Source organism: Ixodes scapularis, unplaced genomic scaffold, assembly GCF_016920785.2.
Source record: "Ixodes scapularis isolate PalLabHiFi unplaced genomic scaffold, ASM1692078v2 PGA_scaffold5__190_contigs__length_132052651, whole genome shotgun sequence".
NCBI classification, from domain to species: domain Eukaryota; kingdom Metazoa; phylum Arthropoda; class Arachnida; order Ixodida; family Ixodidae; genus Ixodes; species Ixodes scapularis.
Window position 1 is genome coordinate 73865099 of NW_024609880.1, and position 19370 is coordinate 73884468.

The following is a 19370-nucleotide window of genomic DNA, read 5'->3' on the forward strand; positions in this document are numbered from 1 at the left end:
AACAGGAGACAGTCCTTGTTTTCCGCCGCCATTGTGCGACCGTATAGCCGACGTTATCGACTGCCGGAGTCCACGTTGCATGAGGGCCAAAAGACGCGACAGGTGCCCCTGCTCTCTCGAGATCGCCGACATCTGCCTTCATATTTCCTCCTCCCTTCGGGACCAACAGAGAGACCCCGCCATCGAAGCGGGCCTCGGGGAGAGGTTGAAACCGCGGTTCTCCCGCCCCGTGGTCGATGCCGTGACGACCGGACGCGTTCTCCCATTGGCTGGCGGTAACAGCGAGGGGCGGGGCTTCAAGTACCGCAATGTCCGTGGACTTGCGTCTCTACTTTCGGTTGATCGATACCGAAGGTTGGATATGCGGGGGTTTAATTTTATCGAAGCCATCCGGGGTGGGAGACATGCATTGCAGTCTGTTGGGCACGGAGATCCCCGACCGAAATGACGGAAACAAGTCCAGAAGTGTTAATCCCGCGGTGATGCTTTTTGGTGACTTGATGCGCGAGGACCCGTGAACCCAGGTGATTATAGTGAAGCTCCCATCGAACGGATACATTCGGTGACTGCAAGAGGACGGGTGATCAAGGGATGCTCGGCGTGTTCACGAACCATCTGTGATTTCGGGACTGTGGTGGAACAACTGTTTGAAGTCGGACAGTCCTGGATGCTGTGCACTCTGGGGTACGGACTCTTTGAGTACACCGTCGAGTGTAAATACATTCCTCCGCATCCTCTACTTTGATAGTTGAGTCAGCACCCAAAGCAATCCATTTTCAAAGAAACAAGTCGATAAGGTCCCAACGGTTTTAAAGTTGACCGTTTCGGTAATCTGACGGTGGTTTTATGGTGCTTCGGAAGCCTTAAGCTTCGTTGACCGCAGATGTTTCGCGGACAGACAGTATTGAGACAGTATTCCGGGAAGGTAGCAGCCGCTATTTGCTTTCCGCGGACGAACTAGTTTGAGTGTCCTTGTCCGAATAGTCAATTTATTGCTGGATCACATTTGAAAGTTCGGAATTTCATTACACAGCAGCGGGTCACACACGAATGGATTTTGTCGAGTTTCGAAACACTCAAGTTGTCCGGCAAGTTGTGGCGTACTCTTTTCAGGACGAGTCAGCGGTGCAAAAGTGCGAGTCTTGAATTCCACCAAACTCTGCTGTTTCGGTTCCGTCAGGAATGAGGACAAAGCAGCTCTTCAACTCCCAGAGATAATTCTTCGACAGAGCATTGGCTTCCAAAGAAGGACCCACTTTATGCACGATAAACTTCAGTGCTGGCATTACAAAATCGAACCACGCTTCCGGAACAATCGCTCACTCGTCTCGGGCGAAATTGAAACCTACTCTCCCGAAAGTTACAAAGCTTTACAGGCGTAGATGCTGTTCCAGGAATCAGTTTTGAAACTTTAATTTCCGTGTACTCAAAAGCTACAAACTGCTAGAAGTCTACTGAGAAACTTCACCTCAACGTATCGATTTTGTTTGACTAGTCTCATCAAGAGGCACACGTCTTATAGTTCGCATTCAACTTCGACTTAAGCCGGGATTAACTGCAGACAAATACTGACTTGCGAGAAACCCGGATGACAACACATTTATTTTATTAGATTATATCGGTTTGCACCATACGGAGTACCGACGCATGTCTGCACGAACAGAGTATGCAGACCCATCGAGAGGCTTATGTATTGGAGTCCATTGGAAAACTTCGTCTTCAAATTACATCCCTTCTGAGAACACTCGATTCAGTGCATTGACTTTGTTAGGCTAGTTTGGTGTGCACCATACAGTGTACATACCGAGTGTGCGGACCCATCGGAAGGCTTGTAGGAGTCGATGGACAATTTCGACCACAGCCAGGGTTAACTCCAGGCTACTTCTTTCTTTTGAGGAGGAATTTATGGCGGCCCATCCGTTTTGCTAGACTAGTTCGGTGTGCGCTAATACGGACCGAGTCTGCAGGCTCATCGAGAGGAAGCACACGTCCCGGAGGAAGGACACCTTCGACTTCAGCCGGTGTTATCTACAGGCTACTACTCAACTCTCAGAAGCCCATATGACAACGCATCGGTCATCTTAGACTACAGTTCGGTGGACACTATACAGCATACAGACGCACGTCTGCGCAGACCGAGTCAGCAGCCCCATAGATAGGCACATGTCTTGGAGAGGACCGTGGACAGCTTCGAACTTCAGACGGGGAACATACAGACTACTACCGTCGTCTACGATCTATGGCAACGCATCCGTTTTGTTAGACTAGTTTGGTGTACAGACCAAAGTCTCTGCAGACCCATTGGAAGGACATACACGTCTTAAAGAAGTCCATGGACAACTTCGACTTCAGCCGGGGCTTCCTGCAGCACTTGGAGAGCCTGGGCGGCGCCCGGCTGCTCCAGGGGTCCCCGGACCAGGAGAACGAGTGCCGGCCGCGACGCTCCCGCAAGCGGGGCCACCGGTGCGTCCAGCAGCAGGCCCACCAGCGGCAGGCGGCCAATATGCGCGAGCGCCGTCGCATGCAGTCCATCAACGACGCCTTCGACGGGCTCAGGGCGCACATTCCGACGCTGCCGTACGAGAAGAGGCTCTCGAAGGTGGACACGCTTCGCTTGGCTATCGGCTACATCGGTTTCCTCACCGAGCTCGTCGACTCCGGTCGGCACCCCGGGGACTCGCTCCAGACGCAGGTGCAGGAGGAACAGGTCAAGAAGGTCATCGTGCAGTGCAATAAGGGTGAGTGCGCGGCCAACCACGTCGCTTTAAAGCCGAGGTGACCGCGGCTTTAGGGCTGTCTCCGCAGACACTCTGAACGTGACAAGCTGACCGTGCACGGAAAACGTGCCGGCTGGTTATGACGTTTTCAAGCACACGCTGTCGCTTGCAGACGCCTTTTCTTGGGTCGAAAGCAAAATCATAGTCCGCGTTCGCCCCTGCAAGGTTCTTATAATAAAAGCTACCGGAGATAAGTGTTCGAAAATGTAAGAAAGCCAATGATAACGCAACATCGGACGGCAAAAGTTTCCATGCACGCTTAACATGTCTGCGTGAACAGCCCTTTGCGCCCTCGAAAGTCGCCGAGAGAACATTGGCCCGCACGCCCGTAACACCAATCGTTGGTTTACCTCTAATGGGCTCAGTCAACAAGAAGGACCACTATTGGTGTTCAAGTTTTAACGTCGAAAGGCGTAGACGCAATTCTGGGATCGGGACTGTGACCATTGGGGCCGCGGATAACGCTCACTCATCTCAATGGCTCAGCGGAATAAAGAATGACCGAGGTGTTCTAGCGCATCTCAGGGAAGTGCACACATATGAAGTTCTGAAAGTGCTACCTAGCCTGCACTAAGCTTGAACTAAAAAGCCTGTGCGTCTTCCTTTTGAACAGTGTGCTCAGAAAGCTGATCACTGCAATCTATGCGAAGAAAACCCGGCGTTTGAATGGGTCAGAAAAGAAAAACCTTTTTACGGAAAAATTAAATCTGCGATGTTATATTGCGCTTGACTTGAGCACGTGAAACGTCATTCCCGGTGATAGAAGGGAGACTTTTTTTATATACATAATTAGTGAAGGCGGTTTTCCGACTTCGTCATTCGCCGTGGTCCTCCGCAGGTTCCAGTGATTGCCTTCTTAACCGTTTTGTGGGAAAGGAAACGCTTGAGCGTTGTTAGTGTGTTGATCAGTTTCAGTTACTTATATTTGTTAGTTTTTAATCATTTCTTCTTCTTTCTAGTACGTTCTGCCAGGACTATGAAAAGGTGCAATGTGCTAAACCCTATATTACAACTTAAAGAGCTAGAGGAATGAAATCCTTCATGAAGTGAGCAATTCCATACTCCGATGGTAACGAAAAGCCGTTAGGTCAGGATGTTTTTACACACCTTATGCCTTCCACCGTAGTCTTAAAGGCTGCTTTCAACATCTTGACCTCTCAGTGCTATTTTTTTTATAATTCTTAAAAGAAGCTTCTGACGAATGGAATTAAGCACATTAGTAGTATTGTTTTATTGTTTAGAGGAAGTATACTTGACAAGTATGGTATTTCTTCCCAAAGAGATCACTTCCGTCATCCTATTTTAGGGAAGGGCAGTATAGATATAGAAGAGGAAGGAAAACAAAAAATGGATTATGTGATGGTTAATGTCGGTTGGATGTTACGCGCGGACGAAGCACACTGGAAACACTCATAACTCAGCACTGTCAAGTCTTCAATTCACGCTGCTTGCGACGCAAAATATTAAATATAATTTTCAGGCAAAAAATTACTCATTCGTCTGGAAAACATTTTTAGAAAGAACCACCTTCGGACTTTCCTGGCATCCGCGTTGTTAACAAGCTTATCTATAAACGAAAAATTAGCACCCTTTATTGATTTGAACCACTGTGAGCAGTTGCACATTTTCTTAGCCTTTGTCATGTTCACTGGCCTTTGTACCTTTAATAGTACGGAAAGTATTTAAATAAATATATTCAAATTCTCTGATGTGATTATATGATCCCCGCTTTCTCTTACCTTAATATTATTTTCAATATATTTTCTCCTTCCCCTATTCCCCCATCTGAAAGTGGCCCAATAGGCTAAGTGCCTTGCAACCAACCTTAAGTCTTCACCTTTCTTCAATACTCCACTGTTGCAGAGTGATTTTATATTTCAAACCCAAAGTGCTTGTTCCCCTTCCACATAGATTAAAAAGGTTGGATGCAATGAAAACCTTCTACGTAGAAGACAACCCTACTTCACAGCTAAAATACTTTACTAGCAAAAAATCCCTTAAAATTCATGGAGTAAGAAAAGTTTTAGTTCAGTAATATGCACTATTATCTTTAAAGTTTCGAAGTCTGCGTGAACAATAACCAATTTTTACCCCAATAATTGTTTTCTTAAAAATTCGCTATATTATTAGAATACTTTCCTGAGTTGTTTTTATTAGGATGAAGAATAAAAATCAACATGATTTACATCATGATATAAATCACACCGGTTTTGCTAATGATGTTAATCAAACATTTTCGTCGAAAAGTACCGCCGAAAATATTTTTTTTTTATAATTACCGTTCGTGTGTTGTATGTTGCTTTTATATGTGTATTTCTTTTAAGGCTGCGGTCCCACGGCCCCAACTATAATAACGTTGGCAGCTGTGCTACCGCTCCTGTTTGCGGTGCTATTGCCGTGTCTGGGCGCGTGCCACGTATTTTTTTTTTTTTAATAAATGGCCAACTCATGATTAGTGCTTTAGCGCAGAATGTTACGTGCATTTATCAAAATTTAACGTACAATAAAAGTAACAAAAAGTGCAAGTTTTGATATTTTCGAGGACATATGCCTCTACGCGTTTCAAATTTTTAGACTTCTAATGCATCCAAGTCGCATTCTTAATTTTTTTTTAGTGAATAGACGAAGAACGTGTGTGGTTCTGCATTTACGTTTCTTCTTTATTAGTACACTTACATTTTTGATATTTTTGCAACAATTTATATTTTTACGATTTTGAGGTGTCGTAGCTCAGTTTCACGTCATAACGCAACAACGACATTAAAAGGCGTACTCCTGGTAAACATGGGAACTCAGCCTAAAAAAAATAAAGATTATAATTGCAACGCCAGCAGTTTGTTTTCGTAGACACCACTTCATTGCGGTAAAATTTCAGAGAATTTCATTCACGCGTTCTTGGTTTTCTCAGATAGCATTCTAGCATCTCTCTCTCTCTCTCTCTTTTTTAATTGTATGCTAGATCAACTAGGCTGGTTTGGATGAATTAATATTTAGGTTTGTTCAAAATAATTTTAAATCATGAGAATGTTTTGAAGCTCGACTTTGTATGCAAGAAACCTGTTTGAGAGAAGAGGATTTGAACAACGATTTCTTTTATAAGAGCTTTTCTCGTAGTAATTTAAATCACTTTTCATAATTTCAGTTTTGCTTAAAGCGGCCTAATTATCTTAAATATCAAAAGTGACTTATGTTGTAGCAGAAGACGCGCACTTGCGCCATCTTTTGAAATGTGGCTGAAATTTGAGGTTGAGAAGTTCAGGAAAAGTGGCGCTGATTCTGTCCCTGAAGCAGAGGATTCTTCTCTAATATATTTTCTCGCTCTTCTTCCTCGTCCCCGCAGTGAATCACAGTCCAGTCCATTTGCCAGTTATGTAATATCCCACAGTAGGCGATAATAATCGCCTTTTCCAGTGATTATTATCGCTATTCTTGCGCAACTCGCTTGCACCTTCGGATTAATTGCATTATCGTCATAATCTGATTTAAAAAAAAAAATAATTCTGCTTCTTTTGATTGTTTTTTTTTCACTATGTTTTAATGCTTATTACTGCTTTGTGTAATACTTGTTTCTTGTTTCGTCTTTAGCGAAACAGAGTTCGCTGCTATTAACCTTTGCAAAAAATCGCCTTCTGCGCGCTGCCATCTTTGTCTGCTAGGCTGTGGAACGCTTTCTGGGCATGCGCTGTTGCTCTGCTCTGCTGTAAATCCGACCCTGCGCATGCGTCCACAGCTCAGTGACTCAGCATTTTTCGTCCGGCTGATAAGCGCTGTAAAGGTCACAAAGGTCTATACTCCGTTTCATACTTAGCGTGCAATGCTGTCAAAGCTACTGGCGCGAGCGCGTGACCTCATCTATGGTTTTGCTTGCGCGAGAACGCGTGAAAATGATCAACGAGATCAAGCCCCACGCTCGCGCCAGTAGCGTTCACAGCGTTGCACGCTAAGTATGAAACAGAGTATGTACCTTTTTGCGGTAGGTCCGAGCGCAGACCCTGACGGTATACGATCCGAGGGAGCCAATCGGACGGCGCCAAAAGTGCATCGTCATGGGGCTCGTCGTCTTTGTGGCTATGCTATACACCCACACAGTGTTTACAAACAAGCCCGCTTTTGCTTACACCAGGAGTGAACACTCCGCGTGCGCAGGGACTAAACGAAGTCGACACTACGAGGTTATGGGAACCGATCAAGCAGCGTCGAAAGCGCGAGTCACTAGTCCCTTTTTTGTTTATGTTTGGTTCAACGATGACGGAACGCGCGCAGAAACATGGCGAACACCATGATGGTACGCTTTTAATGTTGTCTGATTGGTTCTACCAGCTCGTAGCGTCGGCTGCGTCTGATCCGTTGTATAGCGCTGTTGCTTTCGTCTGCTTCGGCATTAGACAGTTTTAGTGGACCGTACGCTATTGAGGAGTTTTAGCGACAGTGTCACCGCCCTGGCGGCCGGTCGCCGAAGGAGAACGAGGGGGATAGGTTCGCTGGGCGTTGGCTTTGTGTGAATGCGTTGGCCGCGAACGTAGACTTATAAACTTCGGCAGCAAGAATATTACGCGGCTCTAGTGTTCCGGTATGAGCAACAGAGGTGACACGATCTGCTACGACTAGTTACGACCACCCGACCACCCGCCGCAGCGATGCAGGCGTCGAAGGGGCGCAGACTTTGTACTACGCAGTCGGTCGCCGTCGCCCGACGCAGATCGTTTGGCATTCAGGGCTTTTCGCCCCGGGTCCTTCGTTTGTACTTGGAACCGAGTGTTATTTCCTGTGCTTGTGTATGTGCTCAGTGGCTGGATATGGACCTCATCGAGCAGTTCTTCAGACTCAACAGCGACTCAAAGTTGACGGCGGAGGGGCTTGCAGCAACGCATTCGGTTGTTGCACGGCTGTGACGACTACACGGATAAATGTTAAGGTTGCTGCTAGCAAGGGTGGGCCATAGTCGCTTTATGTCGACACGATTTTAAGTGGAAGTACTCCGTGCAAAGGCGAATCTATCGCGTATCTAATCCACCTGTTTTTTGTTGTTTTTTATCACGCGCGACCGACTACTAAGCAAATGCTTCTGTACCGATCACGCTTCGGCCTTACGTTGCGGAACGCCAAATAAAAAGCCATGTTCGTTCAGCGAGAAAACTTCCCTGTCGAGTGACCTTCTTTGATAATTTCTCCCGTATCTAGGCGCTTTACTCAACACGGTCGATTAGGTTTGCTTCCCTAGTTAAGACATTTTGCTGCCACATGCGGCACTAATGCTTGGCACGATGTATGCCACTGGTGGTATTGTGAATTGGTTTACTTCCAAAGCTAAAAGTGTAACAGGTGGGACCATTAAGTTTGCTAAAAATGTGATGATATGGTAATTTCGTTGCATAACTAGCGTTTTACGTCCAAGATTGATAAGAAACATGTTTATGTGATGATGCATGTCTACAGCACAAGCTTTGCAGATCCAGAATGGGTGTGCTATAGGCTACAGCCTCAAGGTTTTTAATGGACCAAATTGGTGATTACACAACAATAAATATTGGGGTGGAAAACTGCCCATTGACTCGGTGAGTTTTGATCGTGACCATTGGTGTGCTGTTGGCAAATTATGTAATGGCACACCTTTTCCCTGGCCATCTGGCTTCAAGGGACATCGCATCTAGATGTGCTTAAATATGTTTATTTCAAGGTTCAGTTGACCGCTCTTCATCATTACAAGAAGGCAGTCTCAAGCCACAACGAACAGCAGTGAATACACAATGCATAACAAGCACCTTTGTCCAGGCGTAGAGTCCGCAGAAGCCAATTTGAGCCTAATATGTTTTTGTTTTGTTTAGATAGTTTGCATTTGGTGTATATTCCACAGGGCCTGATTTCCGCGCCCAGTGCATAGTCTGCCAAGCTGGTGCGTTGTGTCTTCGTGCTTTTTTTTCCTGTGTGACATTTTTTTCAGAAGTTCTTCGGCGAACGCTGTTGAGCCTGAAGAACTGCTCTTGAGACCCATATCCAGCCACCGAGCACACACACAAGCACAGAAAATAACACTCGGTGCCAAGTACAAACGAAGCACCTGTGCGGAAAGCTGTGAATGCCAAACGAGCAGCGTCGAGTGACGGCGACTGACTGCGTTGCGCCCCTTTGACGCCTGCATCGCTGCGGCGGGTGGTCGTAGCTAGTCATAGCGAGATGATCTTCACTTCAAGCAAGAAATCTTGCCGTACCATAGCCAAGATATGTGTGCAAGTGTTGGATGACGTGGGCTCTCTCACGCTGGTGCAGTTGTCATCAAAAAAGGGTACACATCAAGAATGTTTGCGCGTTTGAGGCTGAAACTATGACGCATACTTTATCTAAACCTAAATTTATTGGTCTACGGCTACAAACCTTTTCATTGACGTTGCTTAGATGATGTAACCATTCAGGCCCCGCATTAAATGGTGTTGCGAACTCTTCGGTTGTGTATGAAAACCTATTTTTGCCCCAATAAAAGACATTGTAAAAGGGACACATGTCTTCTGCTGATACATATCTTCCAATTTACAATGCAGAGGCAAAAAGAAAATCAATTGTGTACATCTACTATCTAGCATAAGCACCTTTTGCTATTCATTCTTGAGCACACTCAAATATCAGCTTAGGTTGCTCTTGTTTTAGAATCTTTGCCCTGTTTTGTAAAACGAAAAGTTAAAAAAAGCTTTACCTGTGTTCTCCTTCTGGCATTTAATACAGACTTGTTTGTCAGCAGATCACACACAGCAGATATCACCGTGCACATACAACTCGAACGACCGATGAGGCTATTGCTATTACAATAAAGCTTTCCACAAGAACCAAAAGGAGGCTTGTAGGGTGCTCAAGCACATCGAAATGAGATTGGCGCTTCCGGGGCTTGTTTATATTATGCGTAAAAACAGGACGATCGGCGACCAGCTGATCGCAATATAACACCAAGGATACCGATGTTTCGATACATAGAACGCAGGATAAAGACCTCAATCGTCCCTTGTATGCTGGAGCTGTTATACTTTCCGTCCAACCGCTTTTTAGGACAATTAACTAGAACAACCAAAGAGTTCGCAACAACGTTTAATGCGAGGCTGGAATGGTTACATCATCTAAGCAAAGTCAACGAAAATGTTTGTAGCCGCAGACCGATAATTTTAGTTTTAGATGAAGTATGCGTCATAGTTTCAACGCGCGAACATTGTTGATAAATACCTTTCTTTGGACCCGCGTACATTCGGTTCAACTTGACGACAGCTGCACCAACGTGAGAGCTCACGTCGAACACTTGCACACCTATCTTGACTATGGCAAGATTTCTTGCCTTCGACTGGCTTGAACACTTCATTTGTAGCATCACGGTAGGTCGTGGTTGAAGTGATGATCGTCTCGCACACGGCAATAAACAGAGAACGACACGGTTTGTTTAATTTATACGCTACCGGTCTACGGGCGTCGCAAATCTATCCCCCTCTTGTCCGCCATGTTGGATCGAGCGGAGCGCCCCCTATATTCGCTGAAACTCCTCAATAGCTTTGCGTACGCAAGGAAATTGCGGGTCGTGAGTGCGCATGCGTAGAACGCAATAAAAGGGCTAGCGTAGGGTGCCTACATGTTTCCGCCGCTCCGCTAGGCACCCTAGGCTAGCGTATTGCGTACGCACGCAACGCTGGGGATTTTGCGTTGCTGGCTAGCGGGCCTTGCGGGACGCTCTCGAGAGATCTCGGACCCAACGGGAGCGTCAGTTTCAAGATGGCGGTTACCTCGACTGGCGCAGCAAGGGCGACGTGGTGTTTTCGAAGTTCTGTGTTACGTGAAATTGCGTGGTGTTCAGCTTGGCGATTCTTTCTGGGACTTACCGCGGTCGAATCAGATCGCCGTGCAGCTAAAGGAGTGCACAGTGAAAATGTTCGCCGCTAGGAATGTGCGTCGACGCTGCGATCTGCTCAACGCTAAGCCTATTCCCAGAGTTCATCACCGACGGACGAACGACTCTAAAAGAAATCGCCGAAGTTCTCGCTATGCACTGGACATCAAGGTCATGAATTTCATTCCGCGATAGCATCGATAAAAGGTGCCGTTTCCACGGGACGAGTGACGGATGCTCTGTGATCGAATTTGGCTACGCACACCTCGTAGCCTCTGTACCCCGCAGAAAAGCGCGCTTGACGAGGCAGCTGTGGCTTGGTTTAATTTGAAATAAAATGATTGGACACGTTTTCATTTCTCAATATTTCTTTCCAAGAGCATGGTTGCGCTATAAGCACGCGGAATTCTACGACTCTAGCAAATTTAACCAAGATCATGCGCGGTGTTCACTCGAAAACGTAACGCACAACTAAATTCGGTCCGAGTAGGTCATTTTTAGCGTACGCTATACTATTGCGTATTGCGTAAGTAAGGTCCAGCAACGCTATACTAAAATTGTCTATTAACGTGATTCAGTAGTGATGTCCCTTTGCGTACGTTCGTGCCCCCTCAGTTATTGCCTATAGCAGTAGATAAGGACACTGTTTTTGTGATATTTTGTGGTGCCATTCTGCCACTTCTTGAAAAGCACAGAGCGTTTTTTTTTTTACGTTGTGTCGCTTTTTTTGACATCAACAAAGACATAAACTATAAAGTAGAAAAAGAGCTAAATATATTAACAGTAGGCAGGCTGCGTGACTGTTTTCTATACATCGTTTCGCTATACACCTACGGATGTCTGTGATGTCTGTCCAAGGCAGTGACAATCGCTGTGGAATGGTGCGCGTGCAAATGATCCTGTCTTCAAAAAACGGCCTCCTCCACATGCGCAGTGCTTCGAAGCTTTTGGACACAAACTCGCCTTTTAAGAATAAGGCGTAAAAAATCCCGAGGCTGCAGCTAAAATTTGAAGAAAACTCGACGCCTGCATGTAGCAATCTCAAATTGCTTCCATGGGCGTGTTTGAATGATGCATTTTACCTTGTGAAATTTCAAGGCGTATCCTCTTTCTTTTTTTTTTCTTTGCAAAGTGAAAACAACAATCTTGTCAGAGTCAATGGCGGACGTGTTTGTGGCAACCGAGTTACTGACGGTTGTACTTGTGGCGACATCTACCAATGGGCGCAGCGAGCAAACGACGTGCTCAGCCCACAACTGACGAGCTGGTCATCTGCTCGTTCCACCTGTCGTAAGTTGGCGCTCGGTCGTCCGCAAGCACGTCCGCCGTTGACCCCGACACGTTTGTCGGACTCATTTATTACAGGAAAGAAGTCACGCCTTGAAATTTCACAATGTAAAATTCACAGCTAAAGCGCATCTTCGGTGAACATGTGAGATTGCTACGTGCAGGCTCTGATTTGGTTGGCCGATTTCAGATCCGGCTTAGGAATATCCGACACCCTTTATAAACAAAAAGCGGGTCTGAGTACGCTGCGATGTTGTCTCAGTTGTGGTTGTGACATATCTAATCCCAAAAAACCGCGTGTGCACGCTCCGTTCGCACAGGTGTCCTGAGCGGCTCGTACCTCCCTCTGGCCGGACACTCCCTGTCCTGGTCGTCGGAGAAGCAGGGGCCCACGGGCAACGTCATGGTCGCCAAAATCTGGACTCCCGAGGACCCGCGCAAGGTGCAGCAGAAGAACAGGGACGACAACGAACCTTGAGAGGCGCCATTGTCGGTTCCTTCCTTCGAGAGAGAGGGAGACGAACCCGAGCTGCTGTTGGCACAGCGTCTGCAGAATCTAGTCAAAGAACGAGTGGCAGAGTGAAGAACGTTGCGGCTTTGTACCGGCTTCAATGACATCACAGAGCAATCATGTCGTAGCCTAGATCACGGCGGCGTCAACTTGAGGGGTTGGAGACCGCTGACGAGTGGCAATACGTAAAGTGGGTGGGATCTGGTGAGACTTGCAGGCAGCAAAACACCAGACAACGTATACCGGATAAAATGATTTCAGAGAGCAGCTTACGACAAGCTCACATGCCACCCGTGTGCAGTTGTCGAGTTTTGATGCTGGCGTAAACATAATACTTCTCTGAATCTTGGACACACAAAATACACACAAAGAAGGGTTTTATTAAAATCGATGTACAAAGAAAAGAGCAGAATGGATACAAGATTCATACCTAAAGAGCAGGCGCAGTGCCGTTCGTTTTTAAAGTTGCGACACAAAAATAATATAAAGGACTGAAACTAAGGCTGAAACTTTTTTTTTTTTTTTAGCATGATTGTTTCCAAAGTCCGGAGCCACATTTTTGTTCCTGCATGACGACAAGATATCTAGTATACTTACAAACCATTTTGAAGTTCGGAAAAATGCACTTTCGTAGATATGAAAAACAAAAACAAAAAATGTCATAGATAGTTTCTTTATGCACTGTAACACTTGTACAGCAACAATAGAAAGCAAAAAGAATCTGAAGACAACAAAGCGGTGCTGCTCTGAAGACAGATACAAATAATCCCAAACACTAAGACTATTTAATGTCACCAATCGACACGTTTACCGTGAAAGGCCGGCAACGCGTGCAAATGCTAGCTTAATTTTCACGCAACAGTACCTCATCAGCGACGTGCCTGTAGGTCTTGTGATCGTGTCTCTCTGTAGTACGCTTCTGAGGCCCAGTGCTGTTTCGTGAAACCGAGAGTCAACTCTAGAGAGTAGAATCAGTGAGTCTCTACATTCCTTCGACGTGATAGATGTGTAGTGATATGGTGCCTGGAACGCGCTTCCGACTGGTGTGTTTACCTCGCCCCCAAAAAGTGGTCCCTCGATTTCCGCCTGGTGACGTCATAGATGCGTCATGCTGTCGCCGGCCGCGATCCTGGCGGCGTCCCAGCAGCGGTGTTGCGTGTGGCAGACGCCTGTTTTGCTGCAGGTCGCCTCCCAGCCTGACAGTCCCCCGACGCTTCGGCAGCCAAAAGTTGGGACGCTGCGACGACAGCGACACTCGCGTTCACTGGTGTCTTTCGCCAGCATTTCTTCGACCAACCAGAATCGCGACATCCGTCATCCGACAGCATGACGCTCAGGCTTTTGTGACGTCATGTGTTGTTACTTCGCAGCCACTCTTGAGATATGGGCAGGACGCTAAACACACCGTTCTAGGCACCATAGTGTAGCCTTTTCTGTGTCATGATGCTCGTGTAATATTGAATGAAGGTTGTGTGTGCTAGGCTGTAAGTTCGAGAAATCTTTTTTTATTTTCTTCAGTTGAGTAGCTTTCTTGATGGTGCATTCATTGTCCCAGTTCATTAGACCTTTGGGATGTCATGTATATTGTGATGTATTTAAATGTGTGGCAAGAACTTGAGCTAGAACTTTATTACAACAGTTTGGTTCCGCGGACACTGGACAAAAGGCTTGCAATTGGAAGCTTGACGGGGTGCAGTGTTTCTGCTTGGCTCACTTCAAAGTGCAGTTGTTTTCAGACATCAGTTTAAAAAAAATCGAATGCCCATGTTCTGCTTTTGAACAGCATTTTCGCCCTTTCTGGTTGTTTGCAAAATTTTCAAGCTAGTAGAACATAAACTTCTTTTTGACGCTCTTTATTTCGAACAACGGATGTCTGGTCTATTCAAAACGTGCAAAACATGTATTTATTAAACCTGGCGTTCTTAAGGATCTTATATTTCAAACCCGAGTTTTAATTTATCGGCAATTAAAGCTTTTTGTAGTCATTGTTTGTGTCCCTTCGATCCAGTGCAATACCTTGATTTCAAAGAGTGTCGGAATTTACATATGCAAACCTTGTCGAACTGACCGTCGGATATCGCTGCACAAGGGACTACGGCACTTCTAATTTAGCAGTCGCTTGCCTCGAAAGGTTAAGCCGTATCCATTGCTACTTCTTCGCATAGTCAGCACCTCTTGAAGAATTCCAGGTTTGTATACTTCGTTGTAGCGTCATGCCCGCTGACTAAATACAGCGCATTAACTGCTGACGAGCGCTGAGTTGGCATTGGGTGGAGCGATCTTGTCCAATTCACGCGTCCGGAAATAGTCAAGTGGCTCGATGTTTTATGCGCGTTTGTGATGCCTGATGGAGTCGCTGAACGAGAATCGAGCCAACAGGCCGATCTCGCCAATCGTTCGGCGCATGCGTGACGCCGCCATAACTTTAGTTAACGGGAGGCAGACGGCACTGCACGAAACGGCTCGTGCCGTCTCGTGATGTGCACGCGCAGAGCTCCAGCGAGGTTATCGCACGTGCAGAAAGACGAAAGTTCCATCGATGCATTGCGGCAGCGATGGCGTCAAACTGGGTGGTGAGATCGGTACTGGGTGCCTGCAGTGGCTCTGGGGAAAATAGCCGGTAGACAAATCCCCATTTGGTGGGTATGAATCCCGGCCGTTGTGCCCGCAATTTAACGAAGGCTAATTGCGGGGAAGGAGTCGTGTGACTGAGCTTTCGCTTGCTCCTCAGAAAATCTCCAGGTGGTCGAAATGAATCCCCAGTCCTCCGCAGGGGCGCAGGGCTCGCCCCAAGCTTCACCGCTTTGAACCGTCATGTTCAGAGAAGCAATTGACGCTGAGGAACCATCTCTGCTTACTCTCTCCTTTTAACCCTCTGCCAAATGACCGAAACGGGCGCGAGAGGCACTGGTCTTTGTGCACGCGACGGCAACGACGTCTGTATAATGAACATATAAACGTCTGTATAATGAACGTTTTGGTGGTGCGGCTGTGTGCTTTAACATATTTTTTTTTATTACGTTCGGAAAGCTTTACTGTTGTTTTCTTTTCTTTTTTTTTTTAATTAGACAATGCTCTCGTCTGGTAGAATAATTTTTTTTTTTTTTTTTCAAAATAAGAATGGACAGAGCTTGACATCTTCTTGACCGCCTACAAAATACAGAAAAAGCAACAAGAGAAAATACACACAGAAGTGTTGGCTAAAAAAAAATTATTATTTTCTTTAATTAATTAGAGTATTTCGAAGGACGCCATTTTATTTTGCTGTTCTTCTGATTCGTACTGCGACGACCATGTCCTACATGTTCCCGTCCTCGTCCTCTCTGTTTTATACTTTCAAGTTTTGTATCTATTAACCAACACGCTCGTTTTCAACTGTAGACGACCCAGTCTGGCAGAAGATGTTGATTGCCAATAAATCGCAGGTGAGAGCTCCAATTGGGCGCCCTTCGATTCCACAAAGCCAGTCCATTCAGCACCTTGCCTCTTCAGACCCTTGATGTGCTTCCGCAGGATCTCCTTCCTGGTAGCATCAGAATCTCTTATAAGTGAGACCTTGCTTCCGTGAGCGCTTATTGCTTTCGATACGCTAAAAGTCACTCATACAAAACGAAACCTTCAAGCTCTGACATGTAGCATATGGAACCATCAGGAGAAGTAATGCCCCGGATGCATTATGCAATCTACCGCCCTTTTGAAATTGACCGATGCAGGTATTTGATTTAGAGATATTTGTTTGAAAAAGGCAATTTCCGCAAAGTGCACCAAAACAGGCAAAAAATGAAGAAAAAAAAAAAGAAATTAGGCTGGGTGGTGCAAGCTGCCGCCCCATACCAAGGGCCTTTGCTTTTAGTTAATCTATCCGAGTTACGATCTCATCACGGTGGCTCCGCCTCCGTCGCCCAATGCACCTTTGCAAAGGGCGACCCGTTTGAAATGGACCCTCTCTACCAGACTGGTACGTATTCCGTCACAAGTAATGAAATTACTTGTGATCCCTTACATTTAGCAGTAATTTCGTAAGGGAATAATTACATATTTCAGAAAGTAATTGTAGAGTAATTTCCTTACTTATTTACGTAAGAGGATGATTCTAATTCGTGACATTTTTCTCTTCATTCGCGGAGGAAAAATGCGGGAGCTTAAAAGCCGACGACCAGACTCGAGATTCTGCAAGGCAGAAGATCCTTGAACATGGTTAAAATTGCGCACAAATAGAAATAGTGTCAGCCAGGAAATAACCTTTCTACAGTCGTTTGAGTGTGGTTGATGGTGTGTGTCCTCCGCGTGCTCGGGTGTCCCCGTGCGAGTGTGGCCTCGGCTCGAGCTGATACCGAGGGCTGTTCCTTTGTCTTCCTACAAACATCGAGTTGTGAGCTTGCGCTTGTCTCTTCTCTCTTCTTTGTTCCTTTCTATTCGTGCGTAATTTTAACCATGTTCAATCATTACCAACTTGCCCAACTAACCACTTTACTACAGAAGATCCTTCTCACCATGGGGGAGAAGCAAACCGGCAACGGTGGGCAGGGTAGAAGGGGGAGAGGAGAAAGCGGGGGAAAAGTGGAAAGCGCGAACTGGTCGTCGGTCTTTAAAGATATCGAGAAAAAAATCGTAATATATATATATTTGTAAGAGAATTAAACTGTCACCTGCATTTACAAAACGCAAGTCCTGGCATTCTTTAGATGTTCAAAACCTTTCTTCACGTCACCTAAAGCCTCAATTCAAATCTTTTTTTTCTATTTTTTTTTTTTTTTTCAAATCGTACTTTGTTAGTTTGCTGGACCACAACAAAGAGGGAAGCATACTGATACTAAGAACCGAACTCCCCGTCCAAACAATTTTAGGCAAACTCCCGAGTTCAAAGTGTTTCCTTCCAACAAAAAAATTGACCGCATTTCCACGTGATGAATGATGTTGATTGGGGCGAACCTTTGGTGGTGCTTGTCTGCGTAGATGGTGAGCCGCAGCATGCCGAGCCTTTTGTTCATTTTAATCCATGTCAGAAAGAGAATGTGTAGTATGGAACGTGGTTACATAAGCATTTGAGCATTTGACCGCGGCGCCCTCTCCCGTATAGACGTCGAGCGGCTAGATGCAACGTTTCATCAATGACATCCCCAGCTCTTGAGTTACTACCACATCTCAGAGCCCCCTGCTCGTCTCGCAGTCGTGGCCGAGTAGTTAAGGCGATGGACTAGAAATCCATTGGTGTCTCTCCGCACAGGTTCGAATCCTCTCGACTGCGCAAAGGTTTCTTTTTTTTCTTTTTTTTTTTTTTTTGCCTTACACGAGCACGTGAGCTCACGAGCACGATCACGAGCACCAGCAAGATCGATGTGAGTACGGACGCAGGACGGTCAAGGCTAGACCCTAAAGGTGTATCCACACGACGGACCGGGCCGCGGACCGATTGATCACGTGATGCGCGGCCCGCGGGCCGCCCGGCTGCAATGAGCATCCACACCGCGGACCAAAAGAGCAGACGACAGAGCGAACGGGCCGGTCTAACCCTCGACCTCACAACTCCGCCAAACGCATGCAGCGAGCTGCTTTGAGGATATTTGTAAGGAGCCAAGAGGGAGGTTGAACGAAAGAGACGTTTCCCGCAGCAGTGTTGTACGGAACGGCGTTCCAAGGAACGGCGTTCCTGGAACGCGTTCCTTTTAGGAGGAACGAAGGAACGCCGCCGTTCCATTTTACATCGCTGGAACTGGAACGGGAACTCGTTACATTTTTACTGGAACGGAAAGAGTAACGGCGTTCCTTTTTTTTTTTTTTGTTTAGTGGGGTCATTTTCATTCTATTTTTACGAGGGAAATTTTAAAGGTATAAAAGCTATATCGTTACGAAAATATTGTTTTTGACTCGTTCATGTTTTGGCTACTTATCTTAGGATTTATATTGTGTAGTCCTCGCATAGTAACAGTCGGTTGCTGGAAAATTAGTGAGCATCAATGTTCTTTTTTTTTTTTTTTGTGCTTGAGACTGCGGTACAAAAAGCAAAACGTTTAGTCGCACGAAAAGACACAAAGAGGGGCGTTTCAAACTTAGCTACGTTATTTGCTTCCACAAATCCACATACACCCAGACATCTAAGGCCGACTACAGCCATTTCTGAACTTTCATAAAGAGACCTACAGTTACAAAAAAATCACAGGTCACTATATATCGAACGCACTTTTGTATCCCGAACATGGGTGACTAAAACGATACACAGAAATTAACCTTTATTCCTTCTCCCTTTGTCCCCCACCTTCAAACTGAACAACGAATCCAACCTTCACAAAGAAGGACTTGTAGTTTTCAAGACTGAACTTCCAAAAGCATGCCCTCTCCTTCACTTGCTCGTCTTGAGGACAGCAACATCGAGGAGCAACTGCTGTTAAGTTTGAACAAGGGACTTTGTTAGATTGAAACGTGTGAGGTTATTGTAAAACGCTCGTGCAATGTGGGGTAACAGTAGATTTGGCTTGTCTGAATCGTTCACCACAAACATGAATCTGGTTAAAAGCTGAGATTTTTAAACTTGAATATATGAACAAATAAAAGCCTGATTCCGCTTGTTTTCTCCTCCTGGTGCCCTTCCATGTCGACATATAAACTCCCATTTGATGGGATAGATAAAAAAAAACGCTTTGCTTGATCTATCTAAGTATGGTCATTAGAAAAATACAAAAGTAACATATATGTAACGAAACGTTCCATTTTTTAAACTGTAACGGGAACGAGTTCCTTTCTCACAGATGGAACTTGTAACGGGAACGCGTTCCAAAAATCAGAAGGAACGAGGAACGAGCTTTCGTTCCTTTTTTTGAGGAACGTGTACAACACTGTCCCGCAGTGGTCCTGGCGTTGACTATTGAGGACGAGGAGGACTTGAGTGAACCGAGAAAAGCCATGGGGACATCTTTAGATGATTATTTGAGTAGTCGTC

The 19370-nt window shown here is 45.8% G+C and overlaps 1 protein-coding gene across 1 annotated transcript; it reads left to right on the forward strand.

The window, feature by feature from the left end:
* Nucleotides 1-316: 316 nt before the first annotated feature.
* On the forward strand, nucleotides 317-14419 carry LOC8052003 (pancreas transcription factor 1 subunit alpha). Its single transcript, XM_029979011.3, has 2 exons — nucleotides 317-2738; nucleotides 12243-14419. The coding sequence occupies exons 1-2, from the start codon at nucleotides 2333-2335 to the stop codon at nucleotides 12398-12400; spliced, it is 564 nt and encodes a 187-aa protein (XP_029834871.1). The 5' UTR covers nucleotides 317-2332; the 3' UTR covers nucleotides 12401-14419.
* Nucleotides 14420-19370: the final 4951 nt, after the last annotated feature.

Coding starts and splice junctions, on each gene's coding strand:
- LOC8052003 (XM_029979011.3), top strand. CDS start 2,333: ATGGACAACTTCGACTTCAGCCGGGGCTTCCTGCAGCACTTGGAGAGC. Junction 2,739..12,242: donor CATCGTGCAGTGCAATAAGG/GTGAGTGCGCGG, acceptor CCGTTCGCACAG/GTGTCCTGAGCGGCTCGTAC.